This window comes from Atractosteus spatula (assembly GCF_055471065.1).
Source record: "Atractosteus spatula isolate fAtrSpa1 chromosome 10 unlocalized genomic scaffold, fAtrSpa1.hap1 SUPER_10_unloc_2, whole genome shotgun sequence".
In the NCBI taxonomy this organism is placed as follows: Eukaryota; Metazoa; Chordata; class Actinopteri; order Semionotiformes; family Lepisosteidae; genus Atractosteus; species Atractosteus spatula.
In genome coordinates this window covers 2,625,001-2,646,393 of record NW_028296622.1, presented here as the reverse complement: position 1 = coordinate 2,646,393, position 21,393 = coordinate 2,625,001, and the positions used below count along the sequence as shown (strand labels likewise).

At 57.7% G+C, this 21,393-nt stretch overlaps 3 protein-coding genes across 3 annotated transcripts in view; 1 reads left to right on the top strand and 2 right to left on the bottom strand.

The window, feature by feature from the left end:
• LOC148812651 (phosphatidylserine lipase ABHD16A-like) overlaps nucleotides 1-2,672 on the bottom strand; it is a 105,378-nt gene extending 102,706 nt beyond the window's left edge. The window contains exon 1 of the mRNA XM_088908608.1: nucleotides 940-2,672. Within this exon, the coding sequence (XP_088764734.1) occupies nucleotides 940-1,041 (102 nt within the window). The 5' untranslated portion in view covers nucleotides 1,042-2,672. The remainder of the gene's footprint in view (nucleotides 1-939) is intronic.
• Nucleotides 2,673-5,930: 3,258 nt separating this feature from the next.
• On the top strand, nucleotides 5,931-13,307 carry LOC148812650 (POU domain, class 5, transcription factor 3-like). Its single transcript, XM_088908605.1, has 5 exons — nucleotides 5,931-6,555; nucleotides 10,308-10,419; nucleotides 11,104-11,234; nucleotides 12,150-12,311; nucleotides 12,702-13,307. Exons 1-5 carry the CDS (start codon nucleotides 6,271-6,273, stop codon nucleotides 12,921-12,923), a joined length of 912 nt encoding a protein of 303 aa, XP_088764731.1. The 5' UTR covers nucleotides 5,931-6,270; the 3' UTR covers nucleotides 12,924-13,307.
• A 4,685-nt stretch (nucleotides 13,308-17,992) lies between these two features.
• Nucleotides 17,993-21,393, bottom strand: part of LOC148812649 (transcription factor 19-like) — a 7,279-nt gene continuing 3,878 nt past the window's right edge. The window contains exons 2-3 of the mRNA XM_088908606.1: nucleotides 19,278-19,755; nucleotides 17,993-18,203 (exon numbers count right to left, since the gene is read on the bottom strand). Of these exons, the coding sequence (XP_088764732.1) occupies nucleotides 17,993-18,203; nucleotides 19,278-19,755 (689 nt within the window). The remainder of the gene's footprint in view (nucleotides 18,204-19,277; nucleotides 19,756-21,393) is intronic.

Genomic DNA, 21,393 nt, shown 5'->3' with positions numbered 1-21,393 from the left:
AGGGGGGTTCATACAGACACACTGACTGGACACTCCAGTACATTAACACTGCACTGAGAGAGAGGGGGGTTCATACAGACACACTGACTGGACACTCCAGTACATGAACACTGCACTGAGAGAGAGAGGGGTTCATACAGACACACTGACTGGACACTCCAGTACATGAACACTGCACTGAGAGAGAGAGGGGTTCATACACACACACTGACTGGACACTCCAGTACATGAACACTGCACTGAGAGAGAGAGGGGTTCATACACACACACTGACTGGACACTCCAGTACATTAACACTGCACTGAGAGAGAGAGGGGTTCATACACACACACTGACTGGACACTCCAGCACATGAACACTGCACTGAGAGAGAGAGGGGTTCATACACACACACTGACTGGACACTCCAGTACATGAACACTGCACTGAGAGAGAGAGGGGTTCATACAGACACACTGACTGGACACTCCAGTACATTAACACTGCACTGAGAGAGAGGGGTTCATACAGACACACTGACTGGACACTCCAGTACATGAACACTGCACTGAGAGAGAGAGGGGTTCATACACACACACTGACTGGACACTCCAGTACATGAACACTGCACTGAGAGAGAGAGGGGTTCATACAGACACACTGACTGGACACTCCAGTACATTAACACTGCACTGAGAGAGAGGGGGGTTCAGACGGTATATGTGAAGGTCTTTAGACACAGACAGTCGGGTTACGACCCTGTTCTTGCAGCGGGAGGAGAGAGATGCTGTTTGCAGCGCGAGTGGTTTTTATTTCCGCAGTGAAGCACAGATCCACTCCGGGAAGATCTGCCTGAGAAGCAGGAGCCGTCAGACCGGACCCGACCCTGGGCCGGTACCGGGAGCCGGACTGCTGCTGCTGCTCCGCGGATCCCGATCGCCCCTCCCGCCCCTCACTCACCGAGCCGGGCCCGGACCCAGCCTGCTCGGGGTCCCGGTGGATCCGGGTCAGCTTGGGGCCGAACAGACAGCGGAGCCACAAGCGCAGCGCCGCCATGCTCATCCTCTTCCTCTTCCTCTTCCGGTCTGGGGCGGGACGGCGGCTCGTCGGGGACAAACCGCGCCGCCGCCGCCGCCGGGCTCGGGAGCGCGCACGGCCGGGACGCGCGGCGGCTGGGGGCCGAGGGCTGTTCTAGTGCGCCAACAAGCACGACAGGGCGAATACATGCGATAGGAAGAGAAGTACACATGACATCCGCAGGCGCTGTGTGGTGTGCGGGGCAGACTGGACTGGGGGCGTGACCGCAGAGTCCGTCTGCTCCCGCTCCCTGCCAGCAGTGCCGCTACACGTCACATCAGGGGGAGAAGTGCGGAGTCGGAGGTTAATGACAGTTAGGGACTCCGTGAGCCAACTATTATTATAACACCTTCAGAGGGAGAGGGTCTGGGACACAGCACTGACCCAGCCGGGATCAGGTCCTCCCCGAGAGAGCCGATCACGACTCTGGTCTGGCCCGGTGCCGCTGGTCTGCCTCCCAGCCAGCGGGGGCTCTCCGACTCCGGAGAACTGCGGAATTATTCTGCCACGTCGCTGTGAGTCTGTGAGGCTCCCTTCAGAAACTCGAGCCAGAAAACAAGAGAAAAGAACGCGTCGTGAATCAGCTCAGTGACTACTCAAAACCAGAAACAGGGCCCTCTCGCCCCCCTGCGGTACACTACTTCAGCTCACTTCCTGCAAAGTACAAGATATCCAGTCCAGCCGTCCTCGCTGTCTCCCAGGAACCCGTCCGCGACCGAGCACACATCCTGTGCTTTCTGCACTCCAACTGGATGAGGAAACCATCAGTCCTTCCTTTTCCTGAGTATCGTCTATCTTCTGAAACAAGAAAAGTGCGGTGAGAAATCTCAGACGTTTTTAAAATCATGCTGGACCGACATCGATTTCCCTGCTCTGGAACGATGAACTCCTCTCGGCACACTGACCTGACAGAAACACTTCTGGTTATAGTTCTAAACAGCATAACAGAGTACACAGGAGGAACTGCTGTACACAGAGAGGGGCAGGAGGGGGGAACAAGCCGAGGCCCTGGCTTCTCTCCAGACACAGCTGGGTGAGCTCCTCCAGTCAGGACAGGAGGCTCTACTGTACACAGAGAGTGGCGGGAGGGGGGAACAAGCTGATACCCTGGCTTCTCTCCAGACACAGCTGGATGAGCTCCTCCAGTCAGGACAGGGGGCTCTACTGTACACAGAGAGGGGTGGGAGGGGGGAACAAGCTGATACCCTGGCTTCTCTCCAGACACAGCTGGGTGAGCTCCTCCAGTCAGGCCAGGAGGCTCTACTGTACACAGAGAGTGGCGGGAGGGGGGAACAAGCTGCCCAGCCCTGTTGTTGAAGCTGGATGAGCTCCTGGGATCAGTCAGCTACTAAGGGATGTATCGGCCCAGCCGGAGCCCCTGACCCGCTCCAGCCTGTGGCCTTTCTCGCCCTCTCTTACAGACTCGGGGTCGACATTACCGGCGGAGGCGTTTCCACATCCCGCGTTATAATAAGGTCAATTAAAGTTCAGACCCTCCGGCAGATGTAAAAAATATTCTCTGTTCGAGGCTTTTGGCTGGTTGAATTCAGTCCGCCAAGACAGACAATACGAGCAGCACGGGTATCGCCATGACAGCACAAAGACAACATCACATGAGCGAAACAGACACAGATCAGAGCCTTATCAACAGGACGAAGGCTGGGTGGTTTTAGGAGTCAGAATGTTATTTATATGCTAAAAGATTTCTGTAAACCAACTCACCGAGCATACTTTTTATAAATTTTAATGCATATTAGTATGGCTTTAATGAATTTTTAAAAAATGCTCTAAAGCACACGGGAGGTTTTTTTTTGGCTCTATATGGATGTAAAACGTTGCCAACGTGAGAACAACATACGAACTTCTCTGATTGAATTCAGAACACCAAAACAATATCCTGAAAGGTTCAGTTTCCATGAAAGGGTTGTTTCGGTATCAGATCCACAACAAAGTACAGCCGGGTGTTACAGTCGAAATAAAACCCTGGTGTCGGACATTCCTTAGTGGGATACGTGTTGTTCAGTATTTGAAAATGAATGTCTTTAGTTGTTGGCGGCGTGGGGAGAGTAATGTATTCAGTTCTCGCAGAAATGAAAGGATCATCGTCCATCATTAAAAATGACTTTCTCCTTGAGGACACGAACGAAACGCTCGATCATAATTGTTCGGTTGCATTTATTATTGCAACTCTTAAAATATTGTGGTTTCCAAATTGCGTATTGTATAAAGTCCATTAAAGTTTAGGCCCTCCGACAGATGTAAAATATATTCTCTTTTCCACGCTTTTTTTATTTATGCTTAACAAAAGAACAAAAATGACAATACAAACGAGAGTACATATAACAATTCAAGACAACAATATCGTCAGGGGTAAATATTACCACACAAATTCAAGGTATGAAAAAAGGTTAAACAAATTAAATAAAAATAATGTCCGCACTGCTTTCATATTTTTGCACTTCGAAATAGTCTGCAAATACCCCCTTACATCCATTTTAAAATGCTCAAACACAGGGTACTTTCCAGACCACTTCATTTTATGTTTATAATAACGTGTCTTTTCCACGCTTTCGGCTGGTTTACTTCAGTCCGCCATCGACTGCTTAAGGGTTAAAATGAGGAAGTATAACTAGCCCTCCTATTGGTTGCTAGGGCTGCAGTCTAAAGGCTGATTGGTTCTGCCCTCGCAGGGGCGGTGTTTCTGTAACCGGAGGTCGGAAGCACTGTCTGTTGTCACGGTAACCGAGCGACAGGAAGTGCGCCTGTGCCCCCCGTCTTGTTTACTTGCATTATTATTACATTACATTGTTTACTTACATCATTGGCGATGAATAAAAACTCTCCGGCCGCAGTCACGCTTAGTGACAGCTCCGGGAATCCGTGTAACCGGACCCGGTGAATTCACAGCCGCCCCTTCTGGCCTGCAGTGCAGCAGTCACGGACACGCGTGTGCGGCCGGGGCGGATTTGCGCCCCGGGGTGTCACGCGTGTCTCCAGCCGCTGTGGGCCTGTGCATGTGTACTAAGGCCCGGGACGAATTTAAGAGCTGCTGATGGCTGGACAGCCCTTACAGTCCAGCACAGACCAGTCCACTATAGTCTTGACCAGTCCAGTCTGGGGCCGTAGTCATTGTTAGAGTCCAGTACAGCCCAGTCCACTATAGTCTTGACCAGTCCAGTCTGGGGCCGTAGTCATTGTTAGAGTCCAGTACAGCCCAGTCCACTATAGTCTTGACCAGTCCAGTCTGGGGCTGTATGGACTGTTCCAGACCAGTCTAGAAGATTCCTCTCAGGACTATCAGAGATCAGGACAGAGGGACGTCAGTCAGGGCTCTGTGTGAGAGGCCAGAGGGACAGAGGGACAGAGGGACGTCAGTCAGGGCTGTGTGTGAGAGGACACAGGGACGTCAGTCAGAGCTCTCTGTGTGAGAGGACAGAGGGACAGAGGGACGTCAGTCAGGGCTCTCTGTGCAAGAGGCTCAGTTTCGGGCGAGAGCGTCGCTCCGGGCTGTCGGACTGGAATGGCTGCTGTGATGGGCTCTTCAGCTGGGACAATGGGGCCGGTGATGATGGGCTCTTCAGCTGGGACAATGGGGCCGGTGATGGGGCTCTCCAGCCTGGGAAGGTGTCGCAGTTCGGCCTTTGTCCCAGGAACGGCCTTCAGGGAAACTGCAGGAGAGCCGTTGAGAGGAGAGGGGGACATTGGGGGTGTGAGACAGAGGAACTGAAACAGCCCCTGAGCACAGAGAGATCAGGGTAGAAACACAGTAAAACCAGAGAGATCAGAGTAGAAACACAGTAAACCCAGAGAGATCAGGGTAGAAACACAGTACAGCGCAGTACAGCCCAGTGAGATCAGGGTAAAAACGCAGGACAGCGCAGTCCAGCGCAGTGAGATCAGGGTAAAAACACAGGACAGCGCAGTACAGCCCAGTGAGATCAGGGTAAAAACACAGGACAGTGCAGTACAGCCCAGTGAGATCAGGGTAAAAAAACACAGTACAGTGCAGTAGAGCCCAGTGAGATCAGAGTAAAAACAAAGTACAGTGCAGTAGAGCCTAGTTCCTCGTGTTTTCAGTCTGGCTGAGGGACTGCATGAAACTGCAGGACTAAAAGGAGAGAGGAGAGGAGAGAGAGGAGAGGGAGCAGAGGAGAGAGAGAGAGGAGAGAGAGGGGAGAAGAGAGGAGAGAGCCCAGCTTCTTTACAGATGTGTCACCTAGCAACAGACTCCCTGACATCTGGAGGATGTGAACTGCTTACTGGACACACAGGGCAAAGATATTCATCCAGTTCAAGACCAAAGACAATGTCTTCCACAAAATCGAGACCTAACCGTCACCCCACCCAGCTCTGGCACAGAGCATCTCACTATCGTCAACGTACCGCAGTCTTCTGGCCAGGAGAGGGACACAAGACACCATATCAGACAGGGGCTGAGCAGGAAAGGGATCGTTCCGATTGTCAGGATGTCACAGACAGGTACGCTAGCTCACGTGTCACATTGGGCCAAACGACCAGTAACGCCCAGTGAGAACAGCTCCCCTCTCCTGCCCCTCTCTGTGTACAGTAGAGTGTCCTGTCCTGACTGGAGCAGCTCAGGCTGCAGAAAGCTGCCCCACTGTGCCTGCAGGGCTGTGTACCGGCCCCCTGCGGAGAGCCGTTAGTCTCGGGTCCCAGCAGTGTGGAGAGAGGAGGCTCCTGGTTTTGTTATTCCTGGAGGGGGGGGGGGCTGAGATTGAGGGCCGTTAGGGCCCAGCTGGGCCAGAGGTGTCGCTTCGTTAGCATGAGTGTAGCAAGGGAGGCGGAGAGAGAGGAGGCACAGAGAGACACAGGGAAAGGAGACCGCGCAGGAGGCACAGAGAGGCACAGAGAGACACAGAGACACAGAGAGAGGAGACCGCGCAGGAGGCACAGAGAGGCACAGAGAGACACAGAGAGAGGAGACCGCGCAGGAGGCACAGAGAGACACAGAGAGACACAGGGACAGGAGACCGCGCAGGAGGCACAGAGAAACAGAGGGAGAGGAGACTGAGCAGGACTGGGGCACACAGGGAGAGGAGACTGCGCAGGAGGCACAGAGGGAGAGGAGACTGAGCAGGACGGGGGCACACAGAGAGAGGAGACACAGCCGGAGACAGAGAGAGGAGACGGAGCAGGACGGGGCCACACAGAGAGAGGAGTCCAGCGGGGAGCCACTCGAGGAGAGGAGACACCATGGCCAGACCCTTCCCCTTCCCCCCCGAGGACTTCTACAGCGAGGCCTTCGACCTGGGCTTCCTGCCCGGGCCGCCGCTGCCCGGCCCCGCGCCCTGGGCCCCTGGGGCCCCCGCGGCCCCCCCGCTCAAGGCGGAGCGCGACGCGCCGGGCTGCGCGCCCTGGACCTCCTGCCGGCTGGCGCGGCCCCCGCCCACGCCGCCCACGCCGCCCGGCCCGCCGGAGAGCGGCGCCAGCCCGCGGAGCGAGGGAGCCGGCGCGCCCGCCGCGGACAGCGGGGACGAGGTGAGTCGGGGTCGCTGCTCGCCCCACGCGCGGTCCGCGTCTCCCGTGGTGATCCGAATCGGTCTCCCGTCTCATTGTCGGTTGGATCACACGGCCCGTCTCTCCTTTGCGTCCGAGACGGGGTTTTCCCCGTGGGTGCGCCACGGGGGGACCGTGTTCGTGTCGCGCACGGTTTGTTTTCGAGGCAGCCCACGCGTGAAATGTCCGCGACACTGTCTTGTCCGGGGTCATCCGTGGGAAAAATGCGATGTTAGTCCTCGGAGTCCCGGGTGAGAAATGCGATTCTTTCGCGGGAGAAATACCGAGTGATTAATCCACGCGTTTCGGACATCAAGGCGTGCTTCCTGCGGCTGCTCGTGCCCGTGGGCTCCTCAGCGAGCTGCAATACAGCCAGTTTAATAAATCAGTATAATCAATATATCAGTCAATAAATCAATACGGTCGGTATAATCAATCAGTATCATGTATCAATACAGTCAATAAATCAATACTCTCAGTATCATGTATCAATACTGGCAGTATCATATCAATACAGTCAGCATCCTCAATTAGTATCATCTATCAGGACAGTATCAGACTCACTGGGCTGTACTGTGTTTTTACCCTGATCTCACTGGGCTCTACTGCGCTGTCCTGTGTTTTTACCCTGATCTCACTGGGCTCTACTGCGCTGTCCTGTGTTTTTACCCTGATCTCGCTGGGCTCTACTGCGCTGTACTGTGTTTTTACCCTGATCTCACTGGGCTGTACTGCGCTGTCCTGTGTTTTTACCCTGATCTCACTGGGCTCTACTGCACTGTACTGTGTTTTTACCCTGATCTCACTGGGCTGTACTGCACTGTCCTGTGTTTTTACCCTGATCTCGCTGGGCTCTACTGCACTGTCCTGTGTTTTTACCCTGATCTCACTTGGCTGTCCTGTGTTTTTACCCTGATCTCACTGGGCTGTACTGTGTTTTTACCCTGATCTCACTGGGCTCTACTGCACTGTCCTGTGTTTTTACCCTGATCTCACTGGGCTGTACTGCACTGTCCTGTGTTTTTACGCTGATCTCACTGAGCTCTACTGTGTTTTTACCCTGATCTCACTGGGCTGTACTGCAGTGTCCTGTGTTTCTACCCTGATCTCACTGGGCTCTACTGCGCTGTCCTGTGTTTTTACCCTGGTCTCACTGGGCTCTACTGCACTGTCCTGTGTTTTTACCCTGATCTCACTGGGCTGTCCTGTGTTTTTACCCTGATCTCACTGGGCTCTACTGCGCTGTCCTGTGTTTTTACCTTGATCTCACTGGGCTCTACTGCTCTGTCCTGTGTTTTTACCCTGATCTCACTGGGCTCTACTGCGCTGTCCTGTGTTTTTACCCTGATCTCACTGGGCTGTACTGCACTGTCCTGTGTTTTTACCCTGATCTCACTGGGCTGTACTGCGCTGTCCTGTGTTTCTACCCTGATCTCACTGGGCTCTACTGCGCTGTCCTGTGTTTTTACCCTGGTCTCACTGGGCTCTACTGCACTGTCCTGTGTTTTTACCCTGATCTCACTGGGCTGTCCTGTGTTTTTACCCTGATCTCACTGGGCTCTACTGCGCTGTCCTGTGTTTTTACCTTGATCTCACTGGGCTCTACTGCGCTGTCCTGTGTTTTTACCCTGATCTCACTGGGCTCTACTGCGCTGTCCTGTGTTTTTACCCTGATCTCACTGGGCTGTACTGCGCTGTCCTGTGTTTTTACCCTGATCTCACTGGGCTGTACTGCGCTGTCCTGTGTTTCTACCCTGATCTCACTGGGCTCTACTGAGCTGTCCTGTGTTTTTACCCTGATCTCACTTGGCTGTCCTGTGTTTTTACCCTGATCTCACTGGGCTGTACTGCGCTGTCCTGTGTTTTTACCCTGATCTCACTGGGCTGTACTGCGCTGTCCTGTGTTTTTACCCTGATCTCGCTGGGCTCTACTGCGCTGTCCTGTGTTTTTACCCTGATCTCGCTGGGCTCTACTGCGCTGTACTGTGTTTTTACCCTGATCTCACTGGGCTGTACTGCGCTGTCCTGTGTTTTTACCCTGATCTCACTGGGCTCTACTGCACTGTACTGTGTTTTTACCCTGATCTCACTGGGCTGTACTGCACTGTCCTGTGTTTTTACCCTGATCTCGCTGGGCTCTACTGCACTGTCCTGTGTTTTTACCCTGATCTCACTTGGCTGTCCTGTGTTTTTACCCTGATCTCACTGGGCTGTACTGCACTGTACTGTGTTTTTACCCTGATCTCACTGGGCTCTACTGCACTGTCCTGTGTTTTTACCCTGATCTCACTGGGCTGTACTGCACTGTCCTGTGTTTTTACGCTGATCTCACTGAGCTCTACTGTGTTTTTACCCTGATCTCACTGGGCTGTACTGCAGTGTCCTGTGTTTCTACCCTGATCTCACTGGGCTGTACTGCGCTGTCCTGTGTTTTTACCCTGGTCTCACTGGGCTCTACTGCACTGTCCTGTGTTTTTACCCTGATCTCACTGGGCTGTCCTGTGTTTTTACCCTGATCTCACTGGGCTCTACTGCGCTGTCCTGTGTTTTTACCTTGATCTCACTGGGCTCTACTGCGCTGTCCTGTGTTTTTACCCTGATCTCACTGGGCTGTACTGCACTGTACTGTGTTTTTACCCTGATCTCACTGGGCTCTACTGCACTGTCCTGTGTTTTTACCCTGATCTCACTGGGCTCTACTGCGCTGTCCTGTGTTTTTACCCTGATCTCACTGGGCTGTACTGCACTGTCCTGTGTTTTTACGCTGATCTCACTGAGCTCTACTGTGTTTTTACCCTGATCTCACTGGGCTGTACTGCAGTGTCCTGTGTTTCTACCCTGATCTCACTGGGCTGTACTGCGCTGTCCTGTGTTTTTACCCTGGTCTCACTGGGCTCTACTGCACTGTCCTGTGTTTTTACCCTGATCTCACTGGGCTGTCCTGTGTTTTTACCCTGATCTCACTGGGCTCTACTGCGCTGTCCTGTGTTTTTACCTTGATCTCACTGGGCTCTACTGCGCTGTCCTGTGTTTTTACCCTGATCTCACTGGGCTGTACTGCACTGTCCTGTGTTTTTACCCTGATCTCACTGGGCTGTACTGCGCTGTCCTGTGTTTCTACCCTGATCTCACTGGGCTCTACTGCGCTGTCCTGTGTTTTTACCCTGGTCTCACTGGGCTCTACTGCACTGTCCTGTGTTTTTACCCTGATCTCACTGGGCTGTCCTGTGTTTTTACCCTGATCTCACTGGGCTCTACTGCGCTGTCCTGTGTTTTTACCTTGATCTCACTGGGCTCTACTGCGCTGTCCTGTGTTTTTACCCTGATCTCACTGGGCTCTACTGCGCTGTCCTGTGTTTTTACCCTGATCTCACTGGGCTGTACTGCACTGTCCTGTGTTTTTACCCTGATCTCACTTGGCTGTCCTGTGTTTTTACCCTGATCTCACTGGGCTCTACTGCGCTGTCCTGTGTTTTTACCCTGATCTCACTGGGCTGTACTGCGCTGTCCTGTGTTTCTACCCTGATCTCACTGGGCTCTACTGCGCTGTCCTGTGTTTTTACCCTGATCTCACTGGGCTGTACTGCGCTGTCCTGTGTTTCTACCCTGATCTCACTGGGCTCTACTGCGCTGTCCTGTGTTTTTACCCTGGTCTCACTGGGCTCTACTGCACTGTACTGTGTTTTTACCCTATTGTCATGTGGTAACGGGTTCCGTGTGTCTGCTGTTGCTAGGAGACGCCGAGCGCGGAGGAGCTGGAACAGTTTGCCAAGGAGCTGAAGCACAAGCGCATCACCCTGGGGTTCACACAGGCGGACGTGGGGCTGGCCCTGGGGGTGCTGTACGGTACTGTCACTACACAACTACTACACAACTACAAACACACAACTACACACACACAACTACACACCCTGGGGTTCACACAGGCGGACGTGGGGCTGGCCCTGGGGGTGCTGTACGGTACTGTCACTGCACAACTACTACACAACTACAAACACACAACTACTACACAACTACACACACACTGCACACCCTGGGGTTCACACAGGCGGACGTGGGGCTGGACCCTCTCCTGACCTGCTGCCTGCTCTCTCCAGGGAAGATGTTCAGTCAGACCACGATCTGTACACACACACACACACACACACCCTGCACACACACACTGCAGACCCTCTCCTGACCTGCTGCCTGCTCTCTCCAGGGAAGATGTTCAGTCAGACCACGATCTGTACACACACACACACACACACACACACCCTGCACACACCCTGCACACACACACTGCAGACCCTCTCCTGACCTGCTGCCTGCTCTCTCCAGGGAAGATGTTCAGTCAGACCACGATCTGTACAGACTGCACACACCCTGCACACACCCTGCACACACACACTGCAGACCCTCTCCTGACCTGCTGCCTGCTCTCTCCAGGGAAGATGTTCAGTCAGACCACGATCTGTACATACACACACACACACACCCTGCACACACACACTGCAGACCCTCTCCTGACCTGCTGCCTGCTCTCTCCAGGGAAGATGTTCAGTCAGACCACGATCTGCAGGTTCGAAGCTCTGCAGCTCAGCTTCAAGAACATGTGCAAACTGAAGCCCCTTCTGGACCGCTGGCTGAGAGAGGTCGACTCCAACGAGAACCTGCAGGAGGTGTGTCTCCGCACAGCGCCCCCCGCGGGCCGGGCAGAGCCACTGAGGGCCGCACTGACTCAGCTGTGTCTCCTGCCCCCTCAGCAGCTCTGATGCCCTGTCCCTGTGTCTCCTGTCTTGTCCCTGTGTCTCCTGCCCCCTCAGCTGCTCTGATGCCCTGTCCCTGTGTCTCCTGCACCCGCATCTGCTCTGATGCCTTGCCCCTGTGTCTCCTGCCCTGTCCCTGTGTCTCCTGCACCCGCATCTGCTCTGATGCCTTGCCCCTGTGTCTCCTGCCCTGTCCCTGTGTCTCCTGCACCCGCATCTGCTCTGATGCCCTGTCCCTGTGTCTTCTGCTCTGTCCCCGTCTCCTGTCCCCTCAGCTGCTCTGATGCCCTGTCCCTGTGTCTCCTGCTCTGTCCCTGTCTCCTGTCCCCTCAGCTGCTCTGATGCCCTGTCCCTGTGTCTCCTGCTCTGTCTGTCTCCTGCCCCCTCAGCTGCTCTGATGCTCTGTCTCTGTGTCTCCTGCCCTGTCCCTGTGTCTCCTGTCCCCTCAGCTGCTCTGATGCCCTGTCCCTGTGTCTCCTGCCCCCTCAGCTGCTCTGATGCCCTGCCCCTGTGTCTCCTGCCCCCTCAACTGCTCTGATGCCCTGTCCCTGTGTCTCCTGTCCCCTCAGCAGCTCTGATGCCCTGTCCCTGTGTCTCCTGCTCTGTCCCTGTGTCTCCTGTCCCCTCAGCTGCTCTGATGCCCTGTCCCTGTGTCTCCTGCTCTGTCCCTGTGTCTCCTGTCCCCTCAGCTGCTCTGATGCCCTGTCCCTGTGTCTCCTGCCCTGTCCCTGTGTCTCCTGCCCCCTCAGCTGCTCTGATGCCCTGCCCCTGTGTCTCCTGCCCCCTCAGCAGCTCTGATGCCCTGTCCCTGTGTCTCCTGTCCCCCAGCTGTGTAGCCTGGAGCAGGCAGCGGTTCAGGCCCGCAAGCGCAAGCGGACGAGCATCGAGACCAGTGTCCGCGGCAGCCTGGAGTCCTACTTCTCCAGGTGCCCCAAGCCCTCCGCCCAGGAGATCGCGCAGATCGCCGGAGACCTCAGCCTGGACAAGGACGTACGTACATACTGTACACAGAGAGGGGCGGGAGGGGGGAGCAAGCCGAGACCCTGGCTTCTCTCCAGACACAGCTGGGTGAGCTCCTCCAGTCAGGACAGGAGGCTCTACTGTACACAGAGGGGGGCAGGAGGGGGGAACAAGCCGATACCCTGGCTTCTCTCCAGACACAGCTGGGCGAGCTCCTCCAGTCAGGACAGGGGGCTCTACTGTACACAGAGAGGGGTGGGAGGGGGGAACAAGCTGATACCCTGGCTTCTCTCCAGACACAGCTGGGTGAGCTCCTCCAGTCAGGACAGGAGGCTCTACTGTACACAGAGAGGGGCGGGAGAGGGGAACTGATCTCACCTGAGTTCACCGGTTCTGTTGTGACGCTGGTTCTCCCCGCAGGTGGTCCGGGTCTGGTTCTGTAACCGCAGGCAGAAGGGCAAGCGCAGCTCCTATCCGGGGTTTGAGGAGTTCGGCGGCCCCGGCCCCGCCCCCGCCCATCACTATGGCTACGGCGGCCCCACCTTCGCCGCCTCCCTCTTCCTGCCCCAGTACCCCGAGGGGGAGGCCTTCCCGCTGGCCCCGCCCCCCATGGCCCCGGGGCACGGCGTGCCCTCCAGCTGATTGGCCGGGAGACGAGGGGAGGAGCCTGCTGGCCCCACCCCCACAGGGCGGGGCACGGCGTGCCCTCCAGCTGATTGGCCGGGAGACGAGGGGAGGGGGTGGGGCTTCTGCCCTGCAGGACAGGAGCTGGAGACCGGGACTCACGCACGCGCAGAAAGGCGGGGTGTCCGAACCCCAGGGGACCCCAGGCCTCCCCCCCACGCTCCCCACTGCGCAGGTTTGCCCAGAGAGCTGGAGCTCCCTGCACCCACCCCTCTCTGCGTACAGAGGCGCGCCCGCTGTCGCCGGTGACCCCGCCTGGCCTCTCCCCTGGGGTTCGCTCATCCCCCAGCACGGCCCGCGTGACTGCGATCTCGTTCCTGTTGAGCTTCCTGTGGATGCGATTCCTGCTGGCCTGGGGGGGTGGGGAGGGGGGTTCAGTCGCTGAGCACTTTTTCGGGGTGCTCTGTTGGGGTGTTTTTGGTCTTTTTTCAGAGTAAATGTCCGCTATCATTCCTGCGCCTGGCGTCAAATAAAGTCTGCAGAGCGCGACCTGCCCCCCTCTGTCCTTCCTGTCTCCCCCACACTGGGGTCTGGGGTTCAGCCCTGGCCTGGCCCTGCACTGGAGGACCCCACACCAGCCGGGTTCTCACTCCTCCTGAGCGCCCCGTGAATCAATCAGTCAGTCTAGCTGCACCCCTGTCAGAAACGTCAGGTGAAAGACTCACACCTGACAGGACTCGGACCCGTGACTGAAGACTGTCAGTCCAGCGCGGTATCGCTGGCCGCTGGCTGTGGACAACGCTGTGCTTGAACTCCAGTCGGGAGTGAAGACCTGGGGGGTGATCTTCGATCCAGCCCCGACCTCGGGCCCTCACGAGCAACACGCTGTCAGACCCTCGTTCTTCCAGCTCAGGAACTTCGCTCAGGAACTTCGCCCGACCACATCCTGTGGCTGAAAAGCTGGACCAACCCCCTGACACCCTCCTGGCTGGGGTTTCCAAACCCACACTGAGCAAACTCCAGTCTGCCCAGAATCCACACCAGCTCGAGTGCAGGAGACCACATCACTCCTGTCCTGGAGTCCCTGCCCTGGCTGCCAGTCAGGTGTCAGAATCCTCCTGCTCTGTGTGGCTCGGCCCCTCCGGCTCCGTCTGAGTCACTGACGCCCTGCTCCCCACCTCCCAGCCTCCCTTCCTCTGACTCTGGGCTCCTGTCTGTCTACATTCTGGGGGTGACGGGGCCGTCTCCTCCTGCTGGAACTGTCGGAGAGAGTCTCCTGCCCATCCAGACTCCAGCCCTTCCTCTGACTCTGGGCTCCTGTCTGTCGACACTCTGGGGGTGACGGGGTCGTCTCCTCCTGCTGGAACTGTCGGAGAGAGTCTCCTGCCCATCCAGACTCCAGCCCTTCCTCTGACTCTGGGCTCCTGTCTGTCGACACTCTGGGGGTGACGGGGTCGTCTCCTCCTGCTGGAACTGTCGGAGAGAGTCTCCTGCCCATCCAGACTCCAGCCCTTCCTCTGACTCTGGGCTCCTGTCTGTCTACACTCTGGGGGTGACGGGGCCGTCTCCTCCTGCTGGAACTGTCGGAGAGAGTCTCCTGCCCATCCCGACTCCAGCCCTTCCTCTGACTCTGGGCTCCTGTCTGTCGACACTCTGGGGGTGACGGGGCCGTCTCCTCCTGCTGGAACTGTCGGAGAGAGTCTCCTGCCCATCCAGACTCCAGCCCTTCCTCTGACTCTGGGCTCCTGTCTGTCGACACTCTGGGGGTGACGGGGTCGTCTCCTCCTGCTGGAACTGTCGGAGAGAGTCTCCTGCCCATCCAGACTCCAGCCCTTCCTCTGACTCTGGGCTCCTGTCTGTCGACACTCTGGGGGTGACGGGGCCGTCTCTTCCTGCTGGAACTGTCGGAGAGCGTCTCCTGCCCATCCAGACTCCAGCCCTTCCTCTGACTCTGGGCTCCTGTCTGTCGACACTCTGGGGGTGACGGGGCCGTCTCCTCCTGCTGGAACTGTCGGAGAGAGTCTCCTACCCATCCCGACTCCAGCCCTTCCTCTGACTCTGGGCTCCTGTCTGTCGACACTCTGGGGGTGACGGGGCCGTCTCCTCCTGCTGGAGCTATCGGAGAGCGTCTCCTGCCCATCCAGACTCCAGCCCTTCCTCTGACTCTGGGCTCCTGTCTGTCGACACTCTGGGGGTGACGGGGTCGTCTCCTCCTGCTGGAACTGTCGGAGAGAGTCTCCTGCCCATCCAGACTCCAGCCCTTCCTCTGACTCTGGGCTCCTGTCTGTCGACACTCTGGGGGTGACAGGGCCGTCTCCTCCTGCTGGAACTGTCGGAGAGCGTCTCCTGCCCATCCAGACTCCAGCCCTTCCTCTGACTCTGGGCTCCTGTCTGTCGACACTCTGGGGGTGACGGGGCCGTCTCCTCCTGCTGGAACTGTCGGAGAGAGTCTCCTGCCCATCCAGACTCCAGCCCTTCCTCTGACTCTGGGCTCCTGTCTGTCTACACTCTGGGGGTGACAGGGCCGTCTCCTCCTGCTGGAGCTATCGGAGAGCGTCTCCTGCCCATCCAGACTCCAGCCCTTTAGACGGGCTTATTGAATGAATCCCTGCGTCTTGACCTTGTTCTGAACTTGTTTTCTTTTGTGTGAACTGTATTCTCTCCTGTCTTTGCTTTGCCTGTACAGCGCTGTAAGAAGCTACTGTTAGCGGTGCCCTGTGGAATAAAGCTGATGATCGTGATTAAAGGAGGCGGCTGAATAAACTGGGCATCACTGCGACACAGTCGCAGAGTCAGAACCACCTTAATTCTCCGAGTACACGTCGCGCACGAGGGGTGTCACTCTGGTGGGCTTGGGGCAGGCAAAACCCATCCCTCCACATCAGGACTGCCGAGATCATGAGGACATCAGACAGCTGCTGCAGGGTCTGCTGAAACAGGGACTGGTGGGGTCAGGGGTCAGAGGTCAGGCGTCTGATCCACTCCAGGTGTGACAGTGCTGTCAGACTCCCAGTGCGCAGCAGTCTGATCCGCTCCAGGTGTGACAGTGCTGTCAGTCAGACTCCCAGTGCGCAGCAGTCTGATCCGCTCCAGGTGTGACAGTGCTGTCAGTCTGATCCGCTCCAGGTGTGACAGTGCTGTCAGTCTGATCCGCTCCAGGTGTGTCAGTGCTGTTAGTCTGAGCCGCTCCAGGTGTGTCAGTGCAGTCAGTCTGAGCCGCACCAGGTGTGTCAGTGCAGTCAGTCTGATCCGCTCCAGGTATGTCAGTGCAGTCAGTCTGATCCGCTCCAGGTGTGACAGTGCTGTCAGTCTGATCCGCTCCAGGTATGTCAGTGCAGTCAGTCTGAGCCGCTCCAGGTGTGTCAGTGCAGTCAGTCTGAGCCGCTCCAGGTGTGTCAGTGCAGTCATCTGAGCCGCTCCAGGTGTGTCAGTGCAGTCATCTGAGCCGCTCCAGGTGTGACAGTGCAGTCATCTGAGCCGCTCCAGGTGTGACAGTGCAGTCAGTCTGATCCACTCCAGGTGTGACAGTGCTGTCATTTGAGCCGCTCCAGGTGTGACAGTGCTGTCAGTCTGATCCGCTCCAGGTGTGACAGTGCTGTCAGTCTGATCCGCTCCAGGTGTGACAGTGCAGTCAGTCTGAGCCGCTCCAGGTATGTCAGTGCAGTCAGTCTGAGCCGCTCCAGGTGTGACAGTGCTGTCAGTCTGAGCCGCTCCAGGTGTGTCAGTGCAGTCAGTCTGAGCCGCTCCAGGTATGTCAGTGCAGTCAGTCTGAGCCGCTCCAGGTGTGACAGTGCTGTCAGTCTGATCCGCTCCAGATATGTCAGTGCAGTCAGTCTGAGCCGCTCCAGGTGTGTCAGTGCAGTCAGTCTGAGCCGCTCCAGGTGTGTCAGTCAGTTCCAGTGTAATCAGCTGTCAACAGTCTTGGGAAGTTACCAGAGACAAAGGAGTGGTGAGTTTATGAACTGCTTATTAATGCTTTAAGTGCTCATTTTACAGCAGAAAAAAATATAAATTGCTTTGGATTAAAAACAACATTTAAAACAATATCAGGGAAACAAACCAAGCACCAGTGATAAAATAGAGCTCTATTAGTGATCTTTGTATGTACAGGGCTCAGGAAGCCACACATTCATCTGACACAGGGGCAGGAGGGACCACGCGTCCCTCTACTGGCTCCCCGGCGCGCGGCTCCGGGTGACAGGAGAATCCCACTGCTGACACCAACAGCTCACCGACTCCCCGCCACCCCAGAGCTGTCAAGACGGGGGACCCCCCGGGTCCAGCAGGAAGAGGCCCCCAGCCGGTCCAGCAGGAAGTGGCCCCCAGCAGGTCCAGCAGGAAGTGACCACACCCCCAGCCGGTCCAGCAGGAAGTGGCCCCCAGCCGGTCCAGCAGGAAGTGACCACACCCCCAGCCGGTCCAGCAGGAAGCGGCCCCCAGCAGGTCCAGCAGGAAGTGGCCCCCAGCAGGTCCAGCAGGAAGTGACCACACCCCCAGCCGGTCCAGCAGGAAGTGGCCCCCGCCCTCAGCCAGTCCAGCAGGAAGTGGCCCCCAGCCGGTCCAGCAGGAAGTGACCACACCCCCAGCCGGTCCAGCAGGAAGTGACCACACCCCCAGCCGGTCCAGCAGGAAGTGGCCCCCAGCAGGTCCAGCAGGAAGTGACCACACCCCCAGCCGGTCCAGCAGGAAGTGGCCCCGCCCCCAGCCGGTCCAGCAGGAAGTGGCCCCGCCCCCAGCCAGTCCAGCAGGAAGCGGCCCCCAGCAGGTCCAGCAGGAAGTGACCACACCCCCAGCCAGTCCAGCAGGAAGCGGCCCCCAGCAGGTCCAGCAGGAAGTGACCACACCCCCAGCCGGTCCAGCAGGAAGTGGCCCCGCCCCCAGCCGGTCCAGCAGGAAGTGACCACACCCCCAGCAGGTCCAGCAGGAAGTGGCCCCGCCCCCAGCCAGTCCAGCAGGAAGCGGCCCCCCCTCAGCTAGTCCAGCAGGAAGTGGCCCCCAGCCGGTCCAGCAGGAAGTGACCACACCCCCAGCCGGTCCAGCAGGAAGCGACCACACCCCCAGCAGGTCCAGCAGGAAGCGGCCCCCCCTCAGCGGCAGCCGCAGTGGAACTCGGCCGCGTCGTCCAGCAGGCAGGAGTAGCTGCACCCCGCACAGTCCACGTGGTACCAGGCGTCGCAGTCGTCGCACTGCACCCACTGCACCGTGTCCTCCTGGGGCAGGAGGCAGCGCCGCGCCGCGCAGGGCTCCGCGCCCGGGGCCGCCAGGGGGGGGCGCTTCCGGGGCCGCCCTCGCCGCCGCCTGCGGGGGACAGGGAGAAGGGGCGTCAGCCGGCCCGGCAAGGAGAGCAGCTGCTGTACACAGAGAGGGGCGGGAGGGGGGAACAAGCCGAGACCCTGGCTTCTCTCCAGACACAGCTGGGTGAGCTCCTCCAGTCAGGACAGGGGCTCTACTGTACACAGAGAGGGGTGGGAGGGGGGAACAAGCCGAGACCCTGGCTTCTCTCCAGACACAGCTGGGTGAGCTCCTCCAGTCAGGACAGGAGGCTCTACTGTACACAGAGAGTGGTGGGAGAGGGGAACAAGCCGAGACCCTGGCTTCTCTCCAGACACAGCTGGGTGAGCTCCTCCAGTCAGGACAGGAGGCTCTACTGTACACAGAGAGGGGCGGGAGGGGGGAACAAGCCGATACCCCGGTGTCTCTGGCCAAATAACCCCCCTGGTCTTTACCCATCATGGCCTCCTAATAAACCCCCTCTCTGAACTGGCTTCATCCCTCTGCTCTCCTCCCCACTGAGAGCTGGTGTGTGGGGCTGAGGACTGGAGCTTCATCCAGGTGGGGCTGCACACTGGTGGCGGTAGTGGGATCCCCAGGACCTGTAAAGAGCTGCACACTGGTGGCGGTAGTGGGATCCCCAGGACCTGTAAAGACCTGCACACTGGTGGCGGTAGTGGGATCCCCAGGACCTGTAAAGACCTGCACACTGGTGGCGGTAGTGGGATCCCCATGACCTGTAAAGAGCTGCACACTGGTGGCGGTAGTGGGATCCCCTTGACCTGTAAAGACCTGCACACTGGTGGCGGTAGTGGGATCCCCAGGACCTGTAAAGACCTGCACACTGGTGGCGGTAGTGGGATCCCCAGGACCTGTAAAGAGCCGCACACTGGTGGCGGTAGTGGGATCCCCAGGACCTGTAAAGAGCTGCACACTGGTGGCGGTAGTGGGATCCCCATGACCTGTAAAGAGCTCGGTTTGGGGGTACAGGATGCAGAGCCTGTTCAAGCTTGTTAAAGCGCAAGTTCGGCTCGGCCGGGCAGCCTGTTCCCCACTCCTGCAGCTCTCGGTGTACAGTGTGCGGAGACGGTGTGCGCTCACCCTCCGGAGCCGCTGTCCTGGGGGCTGCTGAGGGTCCGGCGGCGCCGCCCGCGGGGGGTCCGGGGGGGCCGGGCCTCGGACTCGGAGTGGCAGAGGCGCCGCGCGGCGGGCGGCTCGTCCCCGGGCTCGGCCAGCAGCGTGTGGGCGGACTTGCGGCGCTGGCGGGGCGCGGCGGCCGCAGGGGGCGCGGGGTGGAAGGTCAGGGGGCGCGCCCCCAGCCGGCTGATGCTGCCAATGGAGCTGAGCACCAGCGAGGCGCGGCGGGGCGCCGGGGGGGGGCTGGGCCGCGCCGGGGGGGCCGGGGGGGCCGGGGCCCGGGGCAGCGCGATGGCGGCGAAGGCGTCCGGCCGCAGCAGCGCGCGCTGGAACAGGAAGTAGCACTCAGGGCCGCGGGCCGGCGCCCCGAACGTCAGCGTGTCCCCGTCTCTGAGCTCCGTCCTCTGACCCCGGAGCAGGAGAGAGTCGTTCAGCCACGTGCCTGGACAGGGGGGAGGAGGAGGGGTCACACTGTACCCCCAGAAACACACACTGTACCCCAGACACACACACACACTGTACCCCAGACACACACACACACACACACTCACACAGACAGTGACAGTGTCACACACAAACTCACACACACACACACACAGACAGTGTCACACACACACACACACACAGTGACAGTGTCACACACACACACAAACAGCCCCTCAGACTCACCGTAGCTGCTCTGATCCACGATGAAGACTCTCCAGCCCCTCTCCTGCCCTTCCTCCTCCTCCTCTCTCACACACACACACAGTGACAGTGTCACACACACACACACACAAACAGCCCCTCAGACTCACCGTAGCTGCTCTGATCCACGATGAAGACTCTCCAGCCCCTCTCCTGCCCTTCCTCCTCCTCCTCCTCTCACACACACACACAGTGACAGTGTCACACACACACACACACACACACACACACACACACAGCCCCTCAGACTCACCGTAGCTGCTCTGATCCACGATGAAGACTCTCCAGCCCCTCTCCTGCCCTTCCTCCTCCTCCTCCTCTCACACACACACAGTGACAGTGTCACACACACACACACACAGTGACAGTGTCTCACACACACACACACACACACAAACAGCCCCTCAGACTCACCGTAGCTGCTCTGATCCACGATGAAGACTCTCCAGCCCCTCTCCTGCCCTTCCTCCTCCTCCTCCTCTCTCACACACACACACTGACAGTGTCACACACACACACACAGTGACAGTGTCTCTCACACACACACACACACACACACAGCCCCTCAGACACACCGTAGCTGCTCTGATCCACGATGAAGACTCTCCAGCCCCTCTCCTGCCCTTCCTCCTCCTCCTCCTCTCACACACACACACAGTGACAGTCTCACACACACACACACAGTGACAGTGTCTCTCACACACACACACAGTGACAGTGTCTCTCACACACACACACAGTGACAGTGTCACACACACACACACACACACACACAGCCCCTCAGACTCACCGTAGCTGCTCTGATCCACGATGAAGACTCTCCAGCCCCTCTCCTGCCCTTCCTCCTCCTCCTCCTCTCTCACACACACACACAGTGACAGTGTCTCTCACACACACACACAGTGACAGTGTCACACACACACACACACACACAGCCCCTCAGACTCACCGTAGCTGCTCTGATCCACGATGAAGACTCTCCAGCCCCTCTCCTGCCCTTCCTCCTCCTCCTCCTCTCTCACACACACAGTGACAGTCACACACACACACACACTGACAGTGTCACACACACACACACTGACAGTGTCTCACACACACACAGTGACAGTGTCACACACACACACAGTGACAGTCTCTCACACACACACACAGTGACAGTGTCACACACACACACAGTGACAGTGTCTCTCACACACACACACAGTGACAGTGTCACACACACACACACAGTGACAGTGTCTCACACACACACACAAACAGCCCCTCAGACTCACCGTAGCTGCTCTGATCCACGATGAAGACTCTCCAGCCCCTCTCCTGCTCTTCCTCCTCCTCCTCCTCCTCCTCTCTCACACACACACAGTGACAGTGTCTCACACACACACACACAGTG